Raw genomic sequence first — 19,988 nt, forward strand, 5'->3', positions numbered from 1 at the left:
TGCTGATCTTCTGATCCCATTTGCTTTGCTTTGTAACCAAAAGTCAGGTGATTGCCGCCTGTTACCAGTGTTAACCAATAAATATTTAAACACAATGGCAAATAGTCATATTGATACATAAAGACTTTTAAGAAGGCGTTCAGTCAGGTTGGCCAAAAAGTCATATTTTATTTATCAGATCCCATTTTTCCATTGATACTTTTCCACTGGCTTCCCTTTTAAAATAAGAGTCTTCTGGACCTCTGGCTTTTCAATTCTGCCAGTTTAATTTCTTGATACTGAGGCGCCCTCTGCCTTTGATGTCCTTCTTACTCAGCCTCAGAGATGCTCTGTGTGTGGACTTTGCCTTTCCCAGCAGCAGGGCAGATGGTGCTGAGCCCCCAGGCTTAGGATTCAAAGGTGGAAGTAATCACTGGGCTGGATCACGCTCACTCTAGTATTCACTGACATTTTTATGGGATCTTATACTTTAGACAGTGTTTTCATTCAAAGCATTATCATTCAGTCTTCCTTGGCTCTGTGAGGCTGGTGTTATTAACCCTTACGAGCTAAGGCGCTGGACTCACCCATTAAAGGAACGGTGTACTTGTCACTGCTGCTTTGGATTAGGTTCTGGGTTTTCAACGCTTTAAAAGTCTCCTTTCCCGTACACGTAGGCTGCTGAGGTGGTGAGGTGGCACCTTGTGCGTTTTGCCTCTCCCTACGGCTTCTTTTGTGGATAAAGGGGTTGCTGGGTCACTTGTAATAGAGCTGATTGTATGAAACCAATCCCACCAATGTCATTACCCAGCTATTCTGAGGGGTAATGACTTATTGAAGTCACAGCTCTTCCTCAGGGTTGGTAAACCCCAAATGAACTTAATGCATGTATTGTCCAGATTCAATTCTTTCCAAAAGAATTATTAGACTGTGCAAATAATTAATTCCTGAATTTATGAATCCTGTTGGTTTGAAATTTTTCAATGTGCAGTTTCTGAAGTTGGGACTATCTGTATATGTGTTATGTAAGTGTAGGCTATAAATAGAAATAATTGCCTCTCCAGACCTTTGAAAATACATTGGATTTTTGCTCTTGACTGTGAAATTTGGTCTTGATTTATTCCTATTACTGTAATACTGAAAACAAAACAAAACAAAAAGCCCTCATTATAAAGTAGGTTCCCTGACTTGGAACTAGGGATTGTCTCATGGTTGCCATGTACTCGGAAGTCATGCACGTTTCTTCAGAACAATAACAAAAAGATCTCTTTCAGCTTCAGTTTTTTATTTTTTATTTTTATTTTTGGTAAGTGAAGCTTTCAGTGTTAGAAGTAGTTTGTCTTTGCATAGTGTTTCCATAAATTAAGTACGTATGTGTTAAGGATTTATAAAACTAACTGGCTTTTTAGCATTTCATTCTCTTAAAAATTTATGCTAGGGAAGAAGATGGTGGTCTGTAAATTCTGCACTTTTGACAAATATGTCCTGGATTCTGACATGGTTGGCTCCCAGGCTGAATGTGGGGGAAAAGAGGTACAGAATAGAGAGGAGTCCAGGATGACCCCTAAGTTTTGGACTCGGACAAATGAGTAGATTTTAATGCCATTATCGGCACTTTGGAGTAGTATAGGGTACAGGATTTGGAGGCAAAGGGCGAGAAACGGTTCATGCCAATTTCCTTGAGTGTAGGACTGTGTGTCATACTGATACTTTAGCACCTACTGTGTCATTCTTTAGGTGCTGGAGATGGGGTCTGAACAAAACAGACAAAAGTTTCTACCCATAAGAAACCATATAAACAAGTAAAATGTGTAGTAAGTCAGATGAAGCAAGGAAAGCAGAGAGAATACTGGATGGCTCTGTTGTCCTTTTAAGCAGGGTAGACAAGGTCGCCCTCATTAATAAAATGACAATTGAGCAAAGACGAGGGAGGTGATGCAGAATACCTTTTGGACATGGATGGGAAGGGAAGAACATTCCAGGCTGAGGGATCAGCAGGTGCAAAGACCCCGAGGCAGAGGCCTCTGGTGCTCCAGGAATAGCTAGGAGCCCAATATGGCGAGAGCGGAATGAAGCAGGGGCCAGGCAGTCGTAGGGGAAGGATGGGGGGGAGCGGCTGCAGGTGTGCGGGGATCACTTATTGCCTTTGCAGATGGTGCCTTTTGCTCTGAGCGAGGGGCGAAGCTGTGGAGGGTCATGACCAGAGGAGACATGAGCTGACTTACCTTTTAGCAGGTTACTCTGCTCTGGGGTCCCTGTGTGTTTGTTTCTGTTCCCTACCCATTAGAGGTGCTAATTGTAGTTTGAGGTGGGATGGGGGAAGATGGATTGCCACACAGCCCCGTCCCGTGCTCACAACTCTCATTCCAGAAGACGCAGAGTAGCAGAGCCAGTACTTCTGGTGGGCCCCAGAAATGCAGGGTACTCCAGCTCTTTACATAACACAGGCTTACTTCACTTTTTCAGGTGTCCGCTGCCAGAAGGAAGGGAGCAAAGAGATTATCTCTAGACTTCTGCTGACAAAACATTAGCGGGCTGGCAGGTTCAGTGTTTTCTAATTTCTTAGGGCTTCTAGGTTTTTTCTCACTACTGGGTCATATTTTAAAAGTCATTTTTAGCTTCCTTCAGCATTTAAGCTCTCATTTATTTTCTGTTTTATTTGGCCCTGTATCTGTTCTACATTCCTCCGCCTTTCCCCCATTATAATAATGTGAATAGAAGTGGGATTATTGTTACCTGTTACTAACATTTTGACTATGAGGCTTCAAAAACTTCTCTGTTAACTTGAATACATCTTACAGATTGAAAGAGTCTACACGTAGGTGACCCTATAAAAACCTACAGGATTTATTCTCTTCCCTGCCTTTACTGACACAAGCTTCCCTCCTCTTTCATGAAAGCTATCCCCCCTTTTGCTGCTCTGTCATCTTGTTGCAGAAAATAATTGTTCCTAAACACAGATTCCCATGGCAACATAACAAAAAGGTAATAGAACAAGTGTTTATTTTGTGTAGATCCGCTGTCTGAGTAACTTCAGACCCTGAACATGTCGGCTCCTGTTACTCTGAGTGCAGTTCCCGATTTCCTTGTTTCCTCAGAACCTTTTCCCTTAGGCCTTGGTGGTATTGTCACTGTGCCTGTGACAGGAAGGCAGGCATGTGAGTGTGTGTGTCTGCTGTCAGTCTGCCCACAAGTGTGCACTGGTTGCTTTTCCAAGCTTAGGACCCAGAGTGGAGGCATCACGCAACACATGACCGTGCAAAAAAAAGCATGCCCGTTGTTTCCACGTTCATTCAGTATTGCCAGTGCTGGGCACTATAGTAGGTGCTATGTTTGTAAAGATTAAAAACCCCCAAAAAGCAGGAAGGGTCCCTGCTTTTGAAAGTGTCAGTCTACAAGGGACATATTTATGTTTTTTCCTCAGAGATTGCTTTGGAAGTCCTCCTTGGGAAGTAGCTTTTCTGCATTGTTTCACCTTAAATTGCCATCTCAAATCTACGTTTATATTTCTAATGCCTCCCTTGAACTCCTCTTTTAGATTCTTCTATGTCTGTCTTGAATCTAGTGACATACGAGCTAGGGCAACTTTATTCAAGGATATGTGTTGGAAATCTGTGCCCACGAAGCCTTTCCATCTGATGCTTCAGATCTAGAAAGTGATGACATCAGCATGTGCCCAGAAGAGGTCAGAACTTCTTCTTTTTGTCTGCCAGGGCTCAGGGAGGCTGTGGGTTAGGGGAAGAGAGGGACGGGCAGCGAAAGGCTCCTATAAATCCTTAGCTCAGCTCTGTACTTCCACTCGGGGTGGTGTCTCTGCTGTGAGAGTTTCCTCAACTATAAATTACCTGCCCCAAATCATACCTAATCTGTCCTGTGACACTGAGCTTAAGGTGTCTGCTTTATGCAGATATATGTTGACCGCTTATATTTCCTCATCCCTGCAGTAGATGTAACTTTATTCCCAGAAATAACTGCTTTATTGTTAATATTCCCAATAGCTGTTTATTTCCTTTTCCCCTCTTCTGTCAAATCCTTCATCTAGGGCTTTAGCTAACTTGAACCTTCTTATACTTAAGACTTTTGAATCATAATTTTTATTTATGTTTTCTCCTAGTGAAAAGCCTTGTTAGCTTCCTCATTTCGTATAATGCACTGTGATTCCCTAATGACCTTGATATTCAATCTAAGTGAAATATGGATGTTGGTCTCGTCTGTTGATAGCCTTCTAATGATTCCCTCATCTGACGTTTCAGGGTTAGCTTGCTTCACTGTCTGAGTCCTAGTTTGATGTCCTAAGGGCCTTATGCTTTGAATGAGCTGCTTTGAAGTGAGCAATCTCAGTAAAGTAAATGGTATTGATCCGAAAGGGAGCAAAAGGGGGAAAATAGCAAATGAAGAGACCAGACAGTAATTATATGAGCATCTGTCAAGCTGTGTTTACATTCCCCATGAAGGATAACCTAGGGTTACTCAACCTGTTGACATTTTGGGTGGGATAATTTTCTGTTGTGGGGGGCTGTCTTGTGCATTGTAGGACACTTAGCAGCACCCCTGGACCCTACCCACTAGATGCCAGCAGCAACTCCCAGCTGTGACATATGTGACATTTAGACATTGCCCCATTTCCCTGGGGACAAAATCGTCTGTGGTTGGGAACTACTTATATAACCCTGTATGTTTGGATTGACTGGCCCTGTGTAAGAATGAGATAGAATAACTCGAACCTTCCACCTGCGACATGATAGAAACCCTACACTTTCTGTGCATATTCCTTTTGAATTCACTCTCTGATGCAGTCTCCACAGTCTCCTCGTTCATACACTGTGTGTCCAAGTTTCCTAACTTATTTTTAAGAATGTCTGACCTTTGGATTTCAAGTCTGTTGAAATGTAATGCTTCATGTTTTTCCTTGATTATTTTTCTACACATTATTGAGGACAATCTCAGAGACATAGCACTAACTACCCTAGGGAAAAATTCATGTTGTGAACTTGTATGGTTCAGCCTTACATATGTGGAGCTGATGTTTGAAGGAAGCTTAGCATTAGGTGAATGACAGGAAAATTACAATCAGGGAATAAGCCAGTTACCGGAAGCTTCCTATAACTCGAGGCATTTAAGGCAACATCATTTTGAAAGTTTGAAATGTGTTTCTACATCTATATTTATGTTTATGTTTTAGACTTCCAGTAGGGAAGGAAATCTGCTGGCCATCCATCAAACGGTGTTAAATGCCCACCAGTGTATAAAAGAAATAGACAAAATATTAGTGAACTGTATATATAAAAGGGTATTGATCTGTATAGAGTTGTGGGGGCATCGTGGGCTATAGCAGTCAGAATGGTTTCGTGGAGGGAGGGTTTGAAGATTATTTTGAAGGATGGGTAGTATTTGGAGAAGAAGAGAGGAACGTACGTGTTTCGGTAACAGGAGAAACTATAACTAAGAGAATTATATATGAGCTGGGTAAACCCAATGGTTCTTATGCTGGCTGTGCTTCAGAATCACTTGTGGGGCTTTTAACCATACATGTGCTTGGGTCCTACCCCCAGAAATTAAGAATTAGGTCTGGAATAGGACTAAGGCAACTGCATTTTCTACGCATTAGAGAGCTATTACAGTTTCTTGAGTGGAAGTATAGAGTGTATTGGAGGAAGCAAATGTGTTGCCTTGTAAAAGTTTTCAGTAATTTGTTTTTGTGTGTGTGTGTTCATTCTCACACCCCAGCTAGATTTCTTAGTTCCTTGAGGTCAGGAACTGTGTGTGTATGTAGTTATTAGGTTGGTGCAAAAGTAATTGCGGTTTAAAAGGTTAAAAATAATTGCAAAAACCGCAATTACTTTTGCACCAACCTAATATTAATCTTGGATTATGTTCCAGGCACCAGGCTAGAGTCTGAAGATAAACTAAAGCTTCTGCTCTCACTCACAGACTAAATTGGGAAACAAATATATATTAAGGAATAGTTTTTTACAGTCGGTGTCTTAAGTGTTGGCTACATTATATTGCTGGTTGTAATAGTTCTTAGATCCTATCTAATAATTGCTGAATAAATGTGCACATTAACTTGTAGAAACTATATTTTAGTTAGCCATAGCATGACAACAAATGATCAATTATATTTTAATAATTTGCCCTACTTTACTGTTATTTTAGAGAGATACTCAACCCCAAATTTGAGAATAAGAGATCTAAAAATATATATTGAGAATTTACTATGTGATAAGCCCCATGCTAGAAGCTGATCACAAAACTATTTTATAATAGCATGTTCATTTCAACTTGGAACATTTAAAACTACTTGCCTTTTATACTACCAGGTTAGTAGTTTGCATTACTTAGTTATTTAGGAGGCCGTTATTTCTGAATGAAGGCCGTTATCAATGAACTTGAATTAAGTTGGTTGGAAAAAAGCCTCAAATTTTATTCTCTGTGGAGAGTAAATAGTTTCATTAATTTGAAAAATAAAGAAAATTGTGTTTGTCTTCTTAACCATTATTGAGGGCGCATTTTTCCTTATTAACATCATTTAGGAATTAGAGGTGTCATATATGACCATTGAAAGAAATTGTAAAATCGCTTATTATCCCCACAAATTACTGCTCCGAGACTTGCCAGGTCACTGCTCATTCTTCATTCTGTTAGAGAAAACCCAGTGTTTTTTGAGGAAAATCCTGCTGCCACAATTTGTCCTTTCTTGCTCTATGTACGTGGGCACTTGTCCACGCAGGAGCGCATCACCTTTCTTAACAGGTTGTCTCCCTTTCTCCAGCTACCAACTCAGCTGCCTGTTAAAGCCGATTGATCTGCCTTTACCTTGCAGCATGGAAAATCTGCAAGCCAGCTGCCAGTCATGCAGCATAAACACAAAGTCCCTATGTCCTGAACCTATCAAAAGCTCTGTTAATGGAAATCATCTTTGGAGGATTGTCTAAGGAATATGGAGCTCATTATGTATTTTCCAAACACACGTAGGATTTCCTGTCAGAGGGCAGCGTGCCACGCTGTTTTGGACTCTCCTCCCCTCCTTTGCTAATAACGAGCTGTGTTTTGGTTTATGAAAGTCTCCACGGATGGATGCTCTAAGAAAAGAACCATCTGAAACGCACTATTATATTTGTTTAAGGGTGTTGATAGGACATTTTTACCACATTATACAGTGTCTCCTTCATAAGCATACACAAGAGGAACTTTTCTCTGCTTTTATTACAGGAATCATTACGCCTCTCTCCAGTTCTCCTGAGTACCTGGTTTGTTTTTATTATGTGGTTCCTGTGACTCAAGTCTTCACTGGTTGTGTTCTTTTTGTCATGGCTTTAAGCAGACTCAGAGCTGAATTTGAGGCCCACCTCTAGTGGGTATTTAGAAGGGACCTTCTGATGACATTTGTGTGCTAACCTCACCCATATAAAATTTCTTAATTTATCTTATTTTCCCTTAACCACTTACTGTTATGTCAAGTGGTATATATATAGTTCAGACTGCTTTAAATCCATTGTGGAGTAGAGCAGGGTGGTATGTGTAAATAAATTTAGAAGTTAAAATTATATTAGGATGTATTAAGAAACTAGTAAGCCATTTTTTCCCCTGGCCAGTGGCGGGGAGAGGCAAGTATGAACGTGCAGCAGAACATTCAGTTTTCCTTAACGAATACCGGCGGTGCCAAAAAATGTACACATTTTAAGAGGTGTTATCTACGTATTACTTTTCGAAGTTGAATTACAGTAGCAATGTGTAGTGTGACGTTCGCTCAAAAGATGGTATTAATCAAATGAATGCTAGCGTCATTCATTGTATTACAATTTTAATAGTTTTTTCCTTTCTTAAACTGTGTATACATTTTTTTGGCACCCTCTGTATTACTGTGTCCTAGGCATTGGATTCATGGTCAGCAGGAGATGAGTGACAGTGACATCCTAGTATTATAATAACTGCTTTTAATGACTTTTATATTTGTATTTTTACCCTATCAATGATTTTATAAAATGTGAATTCACTTTATAACTTGGGAAGACCTCGTGAATTTACATTTGGGGGAAAAAACTTACTAGTAAGCAATGTGTCCCGAATTTTAGTTGGGAGAAATTGATCATCGTAAAGATAATTCCATTTTATGATGTTGTTTATGAAAACAAGGTTCTATTTGTAGCTGTAGTTTTTAAAATGTGATTTAAGAGGAATCATCCCAAGTGGAAATACGACTGAGTGAATCATTGTAAGAAAGGCAAAGCCAATAGCTGTTCCTCGGGTTGTCATTATTCCCGGCAGCCTGGCATCCTGGCAGAAGTCTGAGCACTGAAATGAACAGATCTGGGTTTGAATTCCCCTGCGTGTAAGTTATATGACCTTGGGTGAATTGTTAATGTTTCTGACCATTAGTTTCTTATTTTGGAATGTAAATATAACTGTCTCTTAAACTTATTAGTATAAGTGTTAAACATTTCCCAAATGATATGTGTCATCAGGTATTCAGTAAATTTGAATTTCTTCTCATTTGGTTTCCTTCTTCTCCTTTAATTGGTTTTATCAGGTAATTTTTTAAAAAATTATTAGGAATTTCCGCTTTTGGTAGTTGCAGTGTTCAATTTACTATGGGATATGTGATTTCTCCTACAAATACTGCTTTGATTAGTGATTGAAACAGGAGCTAGGTCAAATGCTTGAAGTGGGCTGGGAATGCGTCATATATTCCTTGCTTCAGCAGCTTTTACTGGAGCAATTGCTAACTAATAAGCAAAGAGCAGTTTCAACAATTCCTGCTTGTTCTCTTTTGTAAGTAAAATGTGTTTTTAAAAGTGGGAATGTATGCAAAAGTAAAAATAAAAGCGGGAGTGTTTGTCTTTTGAAGTAAAAACTATTAGTCTGTTCTAAGGAAATCATGCAATTATGGAAGAAGCAGTGTGATTTAAGATGTCCATTGTAATAGTATTTATATTATTTGTGGTGTGAATGAATGGAATGGCTATAATGCCCATCAATAAGAAAATGATTGGGTAGATTGTAGTACAGATATTTAATGAAATTGTTAATAATTGTTTAGTAAAATGGAAAATGCTTATGGCGTAGGGATGGAGGATACAGACTTATTTCTATATTATAAGTATAGCCATGTAAGTATCATTTGAAGGAAATATAATTGTCAATAGTGGTTTTATTACAGTTATACCGTGTTTCCCTGAAAATAAGACCTAGCCGGACAATCAGCTCTAATGCGTCTTTTGGAGCAAAAATTAATATAAAACCGGGTCTTACATTATATGAGACCCGGTCTTGTAGTAAAATAAGACTGGGTCTTCTATTAATTTTTGCTCCAAAAGACGCATTAGAGCTGATTGGCCGGCTAGGTCTTATTTTGGGGGAAACACGGTAAAGAGTGTCTCTTTTGTTTTAGGGTAACAGAACAACACAGGTGACTTACGTTTCTAACTTTACTAATGCCCTTATTAAAAGATATAAGCTCATGTAAAAAGAAAATCGGAAGATAGAAAAATGTTGAAAGTCTGAGTGTATTAGACATTTCTTCTCTGTGCATGGGTATATATGTGTATGCATATACGAGTATATTTTTCCCCCATGGAAAAATTCGTTCTTCTGAAACTTGTTCTCTTTCCCATCAATATTATAACATGTACATATTAGTAAGTGGAGATTCTTGTTAATGGCTGTAATACATGGTACATGAGAATATACCATAATTTAAACCCTTTTGAGCATTAAGGTAGTTACTGGTTTTGTTCTTGTGAACAGGCTACAATGAATATTTATATACTTTGAACCCAACATATATATAAACATACATGTAGATATACCAGGGTGCCAAAAAAATGTATACACATGACTTGTATTCATCTTGGTCTCGGTATATATTGAGTATTACAATTTTAACAGTTTTTTCCTTTCTTAAAATGTGTATACATTTTTTTTGGCACCCTCTGTATTTACATGTAAATTTTGAAACCCAATTTATATATTCTTAAACCCAACTTTTTTGAAAGTGGTCACTGTCTGTATATAGTTGAGTTATATTAGCGGGCATCCTTTGCTGTCGTGTATGTTTCATCATCCCAGTTAGGTGGTAAGATCTGTGACCTCAGGTGCGAGGTTTAATGTTTCTTTTGTAGCCACAAAGAAGCTCGTGAAGGAGATATTTCAGTGAATACTTAGGTATTTGTGAGACACTGCATCATTGATTTCTTTAGTATTTTAGATTCACAGGGAGTAGCAGGACGTTAGGAATTGAAAACTTCTTAATAAAGTAGTATGTATAGAGTGAAAGTTATTTCTTATGAAATACCTTTCATTAGTACTGCCCTGTGTTCAATGTAAGATTACAAGAGAAACTTTTTCCTTATGAAATGCAACTAATTGTAGTAGGAAGCATTTTCAAAGAAAAGCAGAGTCCATATCATTAGAATATATTTAAAACTGACTGAACTGTTAGCAAAGTTGAACTTGCTTTTCCATTGTGATATAATGGTTAAGAGTTCCCGCTTGGAACGCACCACTTGGATTTGAATCCCAGCTTCCATTTTCTGTCTGTACCTTGGACACATTACTTAACATCTTTGGGCCTCAGTTCTCTCATCTTTTGTAAAATGGGAATAATAATAATAATGCTTTCTCATAAAGTTGCGATAATTAAAGATGTTCATTCATGTAAGGATCTAAAAACAGTGTTTAGCAATAATAAGCAGTCAATATGTGTAAGTTTTTAACATTAATGTCAGTTTCTTGTTAGATGTCAATTCTTGCTATTGAATTTATAAAACTTGAGAGCCAGATACAAAGTTGAAGTTCTTTCGTATTTCAGATATGTTATAAAATACTGTTTTGTACTTGTGCTAAGCATTCAGTGAGCATGTACCACGTGCCAGGTTATGCTGAGTCCTATGTAATACAATAGTGAATAAAACAGAAGACACTTCCTGTCCTCAGGACGCTTATGGTAAGTGGGGAAGGCGGCCATTAGTAATGTCCAGGACTGGGCTTTACCAGGGCCAGGCGCTTTGCTAAACCTACTACAAAAGTTATCACATTTAATCCTAACAAACATCCTACATATTTGAAATAAACATTATCCTCACTTTATATATGAGGCTGAGAGAATTTGATTAACTTTTTCAAGATTATACAGCTAAGAGGCAGAATGAATTGAAATCCAGATAGCCTAATACCAAAAGCTCCAGCCCTTATTTAACCACCCTCCTGGATTATAAATAAGCATAGAGTAATAAATTGTGATCCTTGGGGTCTATAGGGTACCAAGTAATCCCAACCTGCCTTTTGCTTGATACAGAGGGTGCCCCCAAAAATGTATACACATTTTAAGAAGAGAAAAAACTGTATTAAAATTATGCTGATGGTAACCACTTGGAGCACCTCTTCTAATTGCAGAAGTCAAACGTGACCTGTATTCATCTTTTGTTATTGGTATATATTGAGTATTACAATTTTAGTACAGTTTATTCCATTCTTAAAATGTGTATACATTTTTTTGGCACCCTCTGTCAAATAGAGATAAAAATATGCACTTTATTGCTGATAAAGCTGGCATGGAGCATGTCTTCTAATGGCTTGGACAGGCAGCTCAAGTGGGCATCTTAATTTTTTCTCCATTGAATTGAATTTGACACGAAGTCACAGGCAGGTCAGCTAGAAGGCTGATGACATTCCTCGCTCTAGGAGGCTCCAGCAGGCTTCCCAGTGGAGGAGAGGAGAAAGTGCTCAGCTTTCAGGTGGGCGGGTAAATTCTGAGGTGGAGAGTCAAAGAGAATGGGTCACACAGGAGCAATGGCCATTTTCTCAATCAGACCAGAGCCAGTAAGAGGTTTAGAGAAGAGTATAAATTTACTTAGCACTTCTAAGAAGGAAGAAGTTACTATTTTATGGGTTTGTAGGAATAAGGGAAGTGGACGACAAGAGAACCCCTCCACATTTATTTGGGACAGGTGGGAAGCAATGAGGGTGTTGTGACAGAACAACTGCCTGGGACCTCTTAGGTACATCTCTGAGGGGATGACCATTGGAGCCTATGCTTGGAGGAAGGATGAGGAGTCATCGGTGTGGGGGGGGCGGGGGGGGGGGACATTTCAGGCACCAGGAACGGGCTGCCTGGAGAGTTTCAGGAGCTGAAAGGAGCCAGCATGTTTAGAACACACGTGGCTGAGGGGAAGGGGGGAGCAGCACAGGAGCAGGGTGAACGGTCAGTGGTGTCCAGATACCTGAGCGTTGTGGGCTGAAGGGAAATTTGTATTTTATGTGCCAAGGAGATTGGAATGATTTGAAGCAGGGGAGCAGTGTCATCGAAGTTATAGCTTTAAAAGATGGTATTGGATGCTTGAGGAAAGTGTATTAGAAGGGAGCAAACCAGGAGGCAGAGAGACCGTAGAAGGAGGCAGGCTGGTGGTGAGGGTAATTTGGATTAGTATCGTAGCAGCGAAATGAAGGGAAGTGACTTTGAGATGTAAGTTGGAGATGGAAACCACTAGGCTTGCTGATAAACTTGCATGGGGGCGGGCAGGAGACTAGAAAAGGGAGAAAGTAAGGATAACATTCCAGTGTCTGTCTTGAGCAACTGGGTGGAAAGTTCATTTATTGAGATAGAAGAGATGGAGAGGAATCATGGGTGTTTTGAACTTGTTGAGTTTAAGGGACTTACGTGTTTTGATGTGGAGGTTTCAGGTAGGCAGCCAGGCTCAGAGAAGAGATTTCAGTTTTCAGTATAGGTGGCATTTAATTTAGTCATGGGCGTGGACGAGATCATGTAGAAGGAGAATGTGGGAGAGAGAAGAGAAGAGGGCCCATACCGTCCCTTGAAGAACTCCAACATGCGGTTTGAGTAGAGGAACCACACGCAGTGGAGACAGAAGGAGCTGCCGTGTAGGTCACAGAAAACCAGAAGCATGTATTGATATGGACTCCAGGATGGAACTTGAGAGAAAGGGAAGTGGTACCATGTTAGTTGCTCATCCAGAAAAGGGGCCATTGGATTTGGTAACAGGTCACTGGAGATCCCGAGAAGAGCAGTGGAGTAAATGGAGGAAAGGATGGGAGCTGAGGAAATGTGTAGATCTATGCTTTCTCAAACCTTAAGACGTATATGACTTACTTGGAGATCTTGTCAGAATGTAGATTCTACTCTAGGGCCCGCGATTCTGCATTTCTAAAAAGCTTCCAGGGCTGCTGGTCCATGGAGTAGCAGAGGTATTGTTTAGTGGTTCTCAGACTCTGGTGTGTGTTACAGTTATGTGGAGGGCTCGATAAAATACAGATGACCGGACCCACTTCAGAGTTTCTGATTCAGTAGGTCTGGGGCAGCCGCTGAGAACCTGCATTTCTTGTAAGTTCCCAGGTGATAGCGAGTCTGCTGGTCTGGGATCCACACTGAGAATCACTGGAGAATCCTAACTGAGGGAGAGCTGTCCAGGGAAATTGTTTGTTTGTTTGTTGAGGATGAGAAATGACTAGAGCATGTTTGTGCTGATGAGCGCGATCCCTTAGATGGGGAGAAACTGATGATGTAAGAGAGAAAAAGAGCAAAGGAGTTAAGTCCTTGAAAAAAATGAAGGAGGACGGCTCTGAAGCATGTATTGAAGTCTTGGGTTTTTATAAGACATCTTTATAGCAAGAGAGAAAGCAGAGAAGGCGAGTCCAGTGCGGCCGGGTTTGTAGATTTAGTGGGAGGCAGATGGAGCTCCCCTGTGATGGTTTCTGTTTTCTCAGTGAAGGCGAGGGCAGCTCCTGAGGGAGGAGGGTGAGCTGAGGTTTGAGGAGAGATACGGTGTCAAATGATGATTTTGAGAAGGAAAGTGAACTCATTCAGAAAAAAGTGGCAGCGCTGACAGCCTTGTTTGAGGTTAAGGTCAGAAATTAAGAATGAAACCAATCTGTATGATTGTGCGCGTTCTTTTTTCTTCAACCACAGTTCTTGGTTTGAGACGTGGAGAATGAAATAGTTGAGATCACCCAAAGTTAGATTTTATCTAGATGAGTGCGTGGGGGCAGGGGGTACAAGAGAGCTTAGAGGGGCATGAGAGAGGTACCAGGGAGCTTAGACTGCAGGCGACGCCAAGCAAGAAGGGAAATGAAGACCGGAAAGGGCTGAAGGACAGCAATAAGCAGTGATGAGCAGGTCAGTGAATTACCGTAGTCAGAGTATAAATGAGCTAGAAGTAAACTAAAGGCGTAGGTTTGTGATGGAAAAGTGCTGGCGTTTAGAATTTTGTAGGCAGGGCAGTTCTCGGTGGTGACAGAGGTCCAAAGGACGGCCATGGCGGCGGCTGGATGAGGTGGAGTTTCCTGGAGAGGTCAGGAAACCCAGAGGCCAGCATGTTGGATGTGCCCTCCACGTGGACGCTGAAGTTGCCAAGAATGAGACATGTTGGGAGTGGAGAGAGACTTTGAGATAGGAACTGACTTTTCGATGAATGGTGGAAAATTCCTGGTCAGTGGATAACAGCAGCAGAGGGAGAGCTGGTTGTGGGCAGAGACTTTAAAACAAAGGGAGAGTTACGGTCTGGAAGGGGTAATGCCCGCAAGGTGGACCTCCAGCCCACCTGCTAGCCGTGAGGTACTCGGGATATGAGAGGTGCCCTCTGATGGCTGGGCTATAAGCAAGGTGGGGTCTCCAAGGTACCGCTTAGTTCCAGTTAAAGCAAAGAGATGGAGGGAAGGTTCAGAAAAGGGATCGAAGATTTACAGGAGTTCATCACCAACTGGGAGTTGAAGAGCAGGGCATAGTGGAAGGATTTGGGAGTGAAGGTAGGGAACTTGGGGAGTAAGTGCAGGTTCGTATGGGAGAGAGTTTGGGGACAATAGGTGATCTGAAGTCCTGGATGCCCATTAGAGACTGAGAGAAACAGGAGGATGAGGCAAGACAGAAGAAGCCCAGTATCTAACACAATTAACGTCCACATTACGTTTGTCACTGTGTGACCCAGCCCCTGCCTACATCTCTGAGCTGCGCCCGCACAGGCCGTCTTTCTCTCACTCAACAGGCCATGGTTTTGCACCTGTTTTTTTTTTTTTTTTCCGTTTGTTTGCACCTGCTCTTCTCAGAGGCAGCGTAGTGAAGTGGTTAATAGCGTGGCTCTGGATCCAGACTCCCTGCTGGGCCCCTGTCTAGCTTTGTGACTGGGCAAGTCATTTAACCTCTCTGTGCTTCAGTTTCCTCCTTTGTAAAAGGGTGAGTGGTCGTAGTACTTACTTCATAGGGGTGTTGGGGGTTAAAAGTTAATTTTAAAAATTAATGTAAAGGGCTTAGAACACTTCATGGTATGCAATAAAGACTCGATAAATGTTATTTGTATGTTTTCTTCTGCTCGAAGCTCCTTTTCCCTATTTCGTTAGGTGGTTGCTTTCTTCTCATCCTGAACTGTCTCAGCTCCAATGTCCTTGCTCAGACACCCTAGCTAAAGTAGCCTAATTCCATTGGTTTTCTTAATTCTACCCCGTTACCCTGTTTTACGTAGTCGTTCATCACTATTTGAAATTATTATTTTGCTGTCCCCCTCCTCCCCTGGGGGTAGGGATTTGTTGACTTGTTCCCGACTGTATTTCAGCTTCTAAAAAGTGGCAAAGATTTTGTAGGTGCTCAAGAATTCTTGTGTCAACTCGTCCTGAAAACATGATGGTTTCCAAGGCCTCTACTCTGATCCAGCAGCGTATGGTGGCAAAGTGACAGTGAGGCTTAGGCAGAGCTGACAGGCAGAGTCTAGTGCTTCGTGTGTCTATTGGCTCATCTATATCAGGTGACTGCCTGTTTGGTGTTATTGGAACGCAGCCACATCCATTTTTAAATTTCTTATCTGGCTGCTTTTCAGCCACAACCACAGAGTTGAGTTGTTGTGACAGAGACCCTAAGCCTCACCGAGTCTCAAGTGTTTACTGTCTGGCCCGTCACAGAAAAGTTTGCTGACCTGTGACTTAGAGACACAGACAGACAGACTAGAAAGAAACACCAAAAATAATAATGGAAGGTTTCTTTGGATAATGGGATTATAAATCATTTTAATTTTTATCTTCATACTTTTTTTTGTATTTTGTTGTAGACCTATTTGATTTTGGAAACAAAATAGCCTTGTAAATACTAATTTTGAAGTATTGAGACCACATTTAATGATGGGTTTTTTTAATGTTTTTTTTTCCTTAGTGCTGCTTTTGACACAAAAACTGGGTTGCGTGTGGCAGTGAAGAAGCTATCCAGACCATTTCAGTCCATTATTCATGCCAAAAGGACCTACAGAGAACTGCGGTTACTTAAACATATGAAACATGAAAATGTAAGTTACTCGTTCAAGAAAGAATAAATTCTGCTCTTGAATAGTTCGGGAAAAATTATATTTTAATTAGTGCAGATAGAAATACGTTAGAGGGCATCAAACTTGGGATCATGCTTCTTGTACTGTGGTGTTACTGACACTGTTAGTTTGTCAGGTGGCTGCTCAAAGCCTCGGGAGAAATTGTACATCTTCCTGGAGTTTAAGCTTTACTCAAAGATTTTTAGAGAGAAAGCATTAATTTTTTTTTAAATAAAAAAGGATATATTGTGAGATATAACAAAATTCAAAAGCATTGTTAAGAGGAAATATTACAAAGAAATTTTGTATTCTTTACCTGGTTTCCTTAAGGCTGTCTTCTCAGAATATGGGAGTCCATAGCTATTTTGTGTTACAGGTTATTTCAGTGGAGAAGTTTAAGGAAGAGTGCCTTGGGCTCATTGAAGGTTCTATCACAGATCCTATGATTTTAGGTACAATTTAATATTAGAATATTTCTTTTTAATCTTCAAAACCAGCTGTTCCAGATTTGGGTATTTCAAGAAATGTGACAAAGACATTGTTTAAGTTAAAAGTAACGTTTTATTTTCTATCAGTTTGGAAATTGGAAACTCTGCCATCCTGCAAAGGAGTGCATAAGAGTTCTGATATGGTAAATAAATGGATGCAATTGGAATATTCACTGAAAGTGAAAAAAAAGGGTTGACTGAGGACACTTATTTTCCTGAATTTCCAAATCAAGTTAAAAAGAATTTATGTGGGCCGGCCCCATGGCTCAGGCGGTTAGAGCTCCGTGCTCCTAACTCCGAAGGCTGCCGGTTCGATTCCCACATGGGCCAGTGGGCTCTCAACCACGAGGTTGCCAGTTCAATTCCTCGACTCCCGCAAGGGATGGTGGGCAGTGCCCCCTGCAACTAAAATTGAACATGGCACCTTGGGCTGAGCTGCCGCTGAGCTCCGGGATGGCTCAGTTGGTTGGAGCATGTCCTCTCAACCACAAGGTTGCCGGTTCGACTCCCGCAAGGGATGGTGGGCTGTGCCCCCTGCAACTAGCAACGGCAACTGGACCTGGAGCTGAGCTGGGCCCTCCACAACTAAGATTGAAAGGACAACTTGACTTGGAGAAAAGTCCTGAAAGTGCACACTGTTCCCCAATAAAGTCCTGTTCCCCTTCCCCAATAAAATCTTTAAAAAAAAAAAAAAAAAGAATGTATGTGATTACAGTATAAAAATAACTAAAATTTGTACCATTGTAGAAACACAGGCCATAGAGATTTTAGAGTCATTTGACCTTATTGATTGTTACTGTGTAGAAAAAATTCAAAATCTAAATTTATTGCTTGGCTATTCTGACTTTTTCTGTTTTCGTAATTGAAATCTTTTTATTTTGTCCATAGTAAGAAAGAAAAATCACAGATAACCGATACTTTCTTAATATACATTTGTTTCACAAAGTATAAATTTCCGCTAAATTGAGAGCATTGAGACTTAAAAGTTGGAATTGGATTACGGATGCCTTTACAATCACAGCTGCAGTTTTTTATTTATTTTCATTTTTTTAAATTTTAACTGTATATTATTGAGAAAATCCTGTTTTCTACATGTAACCTCTATTCCTAGGTATAATTTAATGAGTATCCATGTAAACCTGAGTTTTTAAAAAGTTGAATGCAGAGCTGCAACCTTTCTAATCAGTGACATGTTTACAAGGAGTTGAGACATGTGGAAAAAGCTGGTAAGAGAAGCTTTATTCCAAGGTCTGCATAAAATCAGGGTGGCCTGGCAGCTTACCTGATACGGTTACATTAGGTTTTTAGCACAGTTGAGTGTATGCTATTTCTCATTAATAAATGTGACAGAGACATTGTCATAGCTCTTTAAATATAAAGAATACTTTGAAAATGGAATGCAAGCCAAACATTTATAGAACCCCAAGGCACCTCCAGGAGGCCCCAGGATCTCGCTGATGTTACCCATACTAATTTAAGAACGTCTGGTTTAGAAGGTAACCAGCGCTATACTTTATTGTTTTGCTTTTCTTTATAGATAAAATAAGCCAACATTTAGGGCAAAAATTATTTTGGGTTCTCTGAATCCATGCTTGGCTTTTCTAGTGATCATAAGCAACAATCTTATTTAGTTTTTTATGTTTTAATTTTCCATAACGAGGTACTTTGAAATGTGTCTTACATCGCGCTGGTTACATTCGGACCATTCTTGTATTTGTAGAAATGAGGAAGCCACAGTGATGGGTACAGTTTTGCTAATTTAGGAAAGGTTACAAGACTCCTTTTAAAAAGAGGTCTGACAGTATTAGAAAAATGGGGTTTTAATTTACATAAATTGTTTTACAAGCAGCTAGATTAATAGCAGCCCATCCTTTTTATATTAAAATATTTAGGTTTTAGCAGTATCAGTGTAGAGTCACCTGTACTTAGGTACTGGTGATTTGCTGGACAGAAGAAAGCACCTGACTGAATGTTTTCTAGTTCTCTATTGTGTTGGCAAATGTTTGAAGGGGGGATAGAAGGGGTCAAAAGACATTGACGCAATGTAGAAAAATACCTGAATTTCAGCCTAGTCTGCAAACAATTGTTAGGTGCCTAAAATGTAAAAGTAGTTGTACCTGGTAAAGAACCTGGACTTTCAGGTAAGTTTAATCGAGGATTTTAAAAGCCGTTCCTCTCCTTTATTCTCCTCTTCCTTTTTTTTTTTTTTAAATGACTGTTTTGGGCCACCATCCAATTTTTAGCTAGCCACCAGGCCTCTAAAGACAACAGCAATGGCAGCAGCTTAAAACTCTTGAAAATTTTAAATATATATTGGTATGAAAAACAAGTTTTAAGTGCCAGAATGCACGTGATCTTCTACACAAAAATGCCTCTGACCCACAAGCCATAGTTCATCTTAAGTTAATTTCTTTTATTAATGACAATGAATAACAGATATATGTTTATCAGATGGGTAACAGGAGCTCGAGGATGTCTTCTGTTACTGTAAGAGTTATTCTCTGAACCAAGTTAGCTGGCCCATTCCTGACTGAACTTGCGACCCTGAGCTCATTACCACCTGCTCTGAGCACAGCTTCCCGGGCAGCAGCCTGCCAGCTGCTTCCTTGTGCTGTCTGGGTGGGGACTACACAAACTGCCCAGTTAAGGGCCTGCACATCTGTACATTTGAAATTAAAGCATGATTAAAGGGATCCTTCATAAATTTTATTCTGGGGCCTTAGATTTAACTTTACCCGGGTGGACCAAGTGGTGGGTGCTGTGTGCTTGTGTGTTTTTTTGTTTGTTTGTTTTTTTGTTTTTGCTTGTGTTAAATGCATTAAATATTGTCTTTGATTGATTACTGAGTTAAAGTATTTATTTTTTGAGTGTGTGCTAATTTAATAAAAACATTACTTCTGTCTGTTAGGTTTTGGATCATTGTAGGTCATCAGATATTTGCTGATTATTTGTATTGTAAATGTCTTTTCTGAAAATTTGATTCCTGGACTACTTTCAGGTGTCATATAATGGCAGAAAGAATAAGAAAATGGGCTAAAATGTGACTTGAATTAAAAGGAAATTTTCATTTAAGAAATGAGAAATGAGTAGATTATGGAATATTCCTAAAATGTTCCCTAGATCTATTTTAGTTGCTGGGAAACTTGGTTTTTACAGTATTTTCCTTATGATTTAATTACTCCATAAATATGATCAGTAGAGGGGATATTTTGTAAAAGTCCAC

The 19,988-nt window shown here is 40.0% G+C and overlaps 1 protein-coding gene across 2 annotated transcripts in view; it reads left to right on the forward strand.

The window, feature by feature from the left end:
- The window catches only part of MAPK14 (mitogen-activated protein kinase 14), a 67,297-nt gene that overhangs the window by 4,130 nt on the left and 43,179 nt on the right, over window positions 1-19,988 (forward strand). For both annotated transcript variants that reach the window (XM_019738749.2, XM_019738750.2), the window contains exon 2: window positions 16,130-16,259. In XM_019738749.2, the coding sequence (XP_019594308.1) occupies window positions 16,130-16,259 (130 nt within the window). The remainder of the gene's footprint in view (window positions 1-16,129; window positions 16,260-19,988) is intronic.

Source organism: Rhinolophus sinicus, linkage group LG05 (assembly GCF_036562045.2).
Source record: "Rhinolophus sinicus isolate RSC01 linkage group LG05, ASM3656204v1, whole genome shotgun sequence".
In the NCBI taxonomy this organism is placed as follows: Eukaryota; Metazoa; Chordata; class Mammalia; order Chiroptera; family Rhinolophidae; genus Rhinolophus; species Rhinolophus sinicus.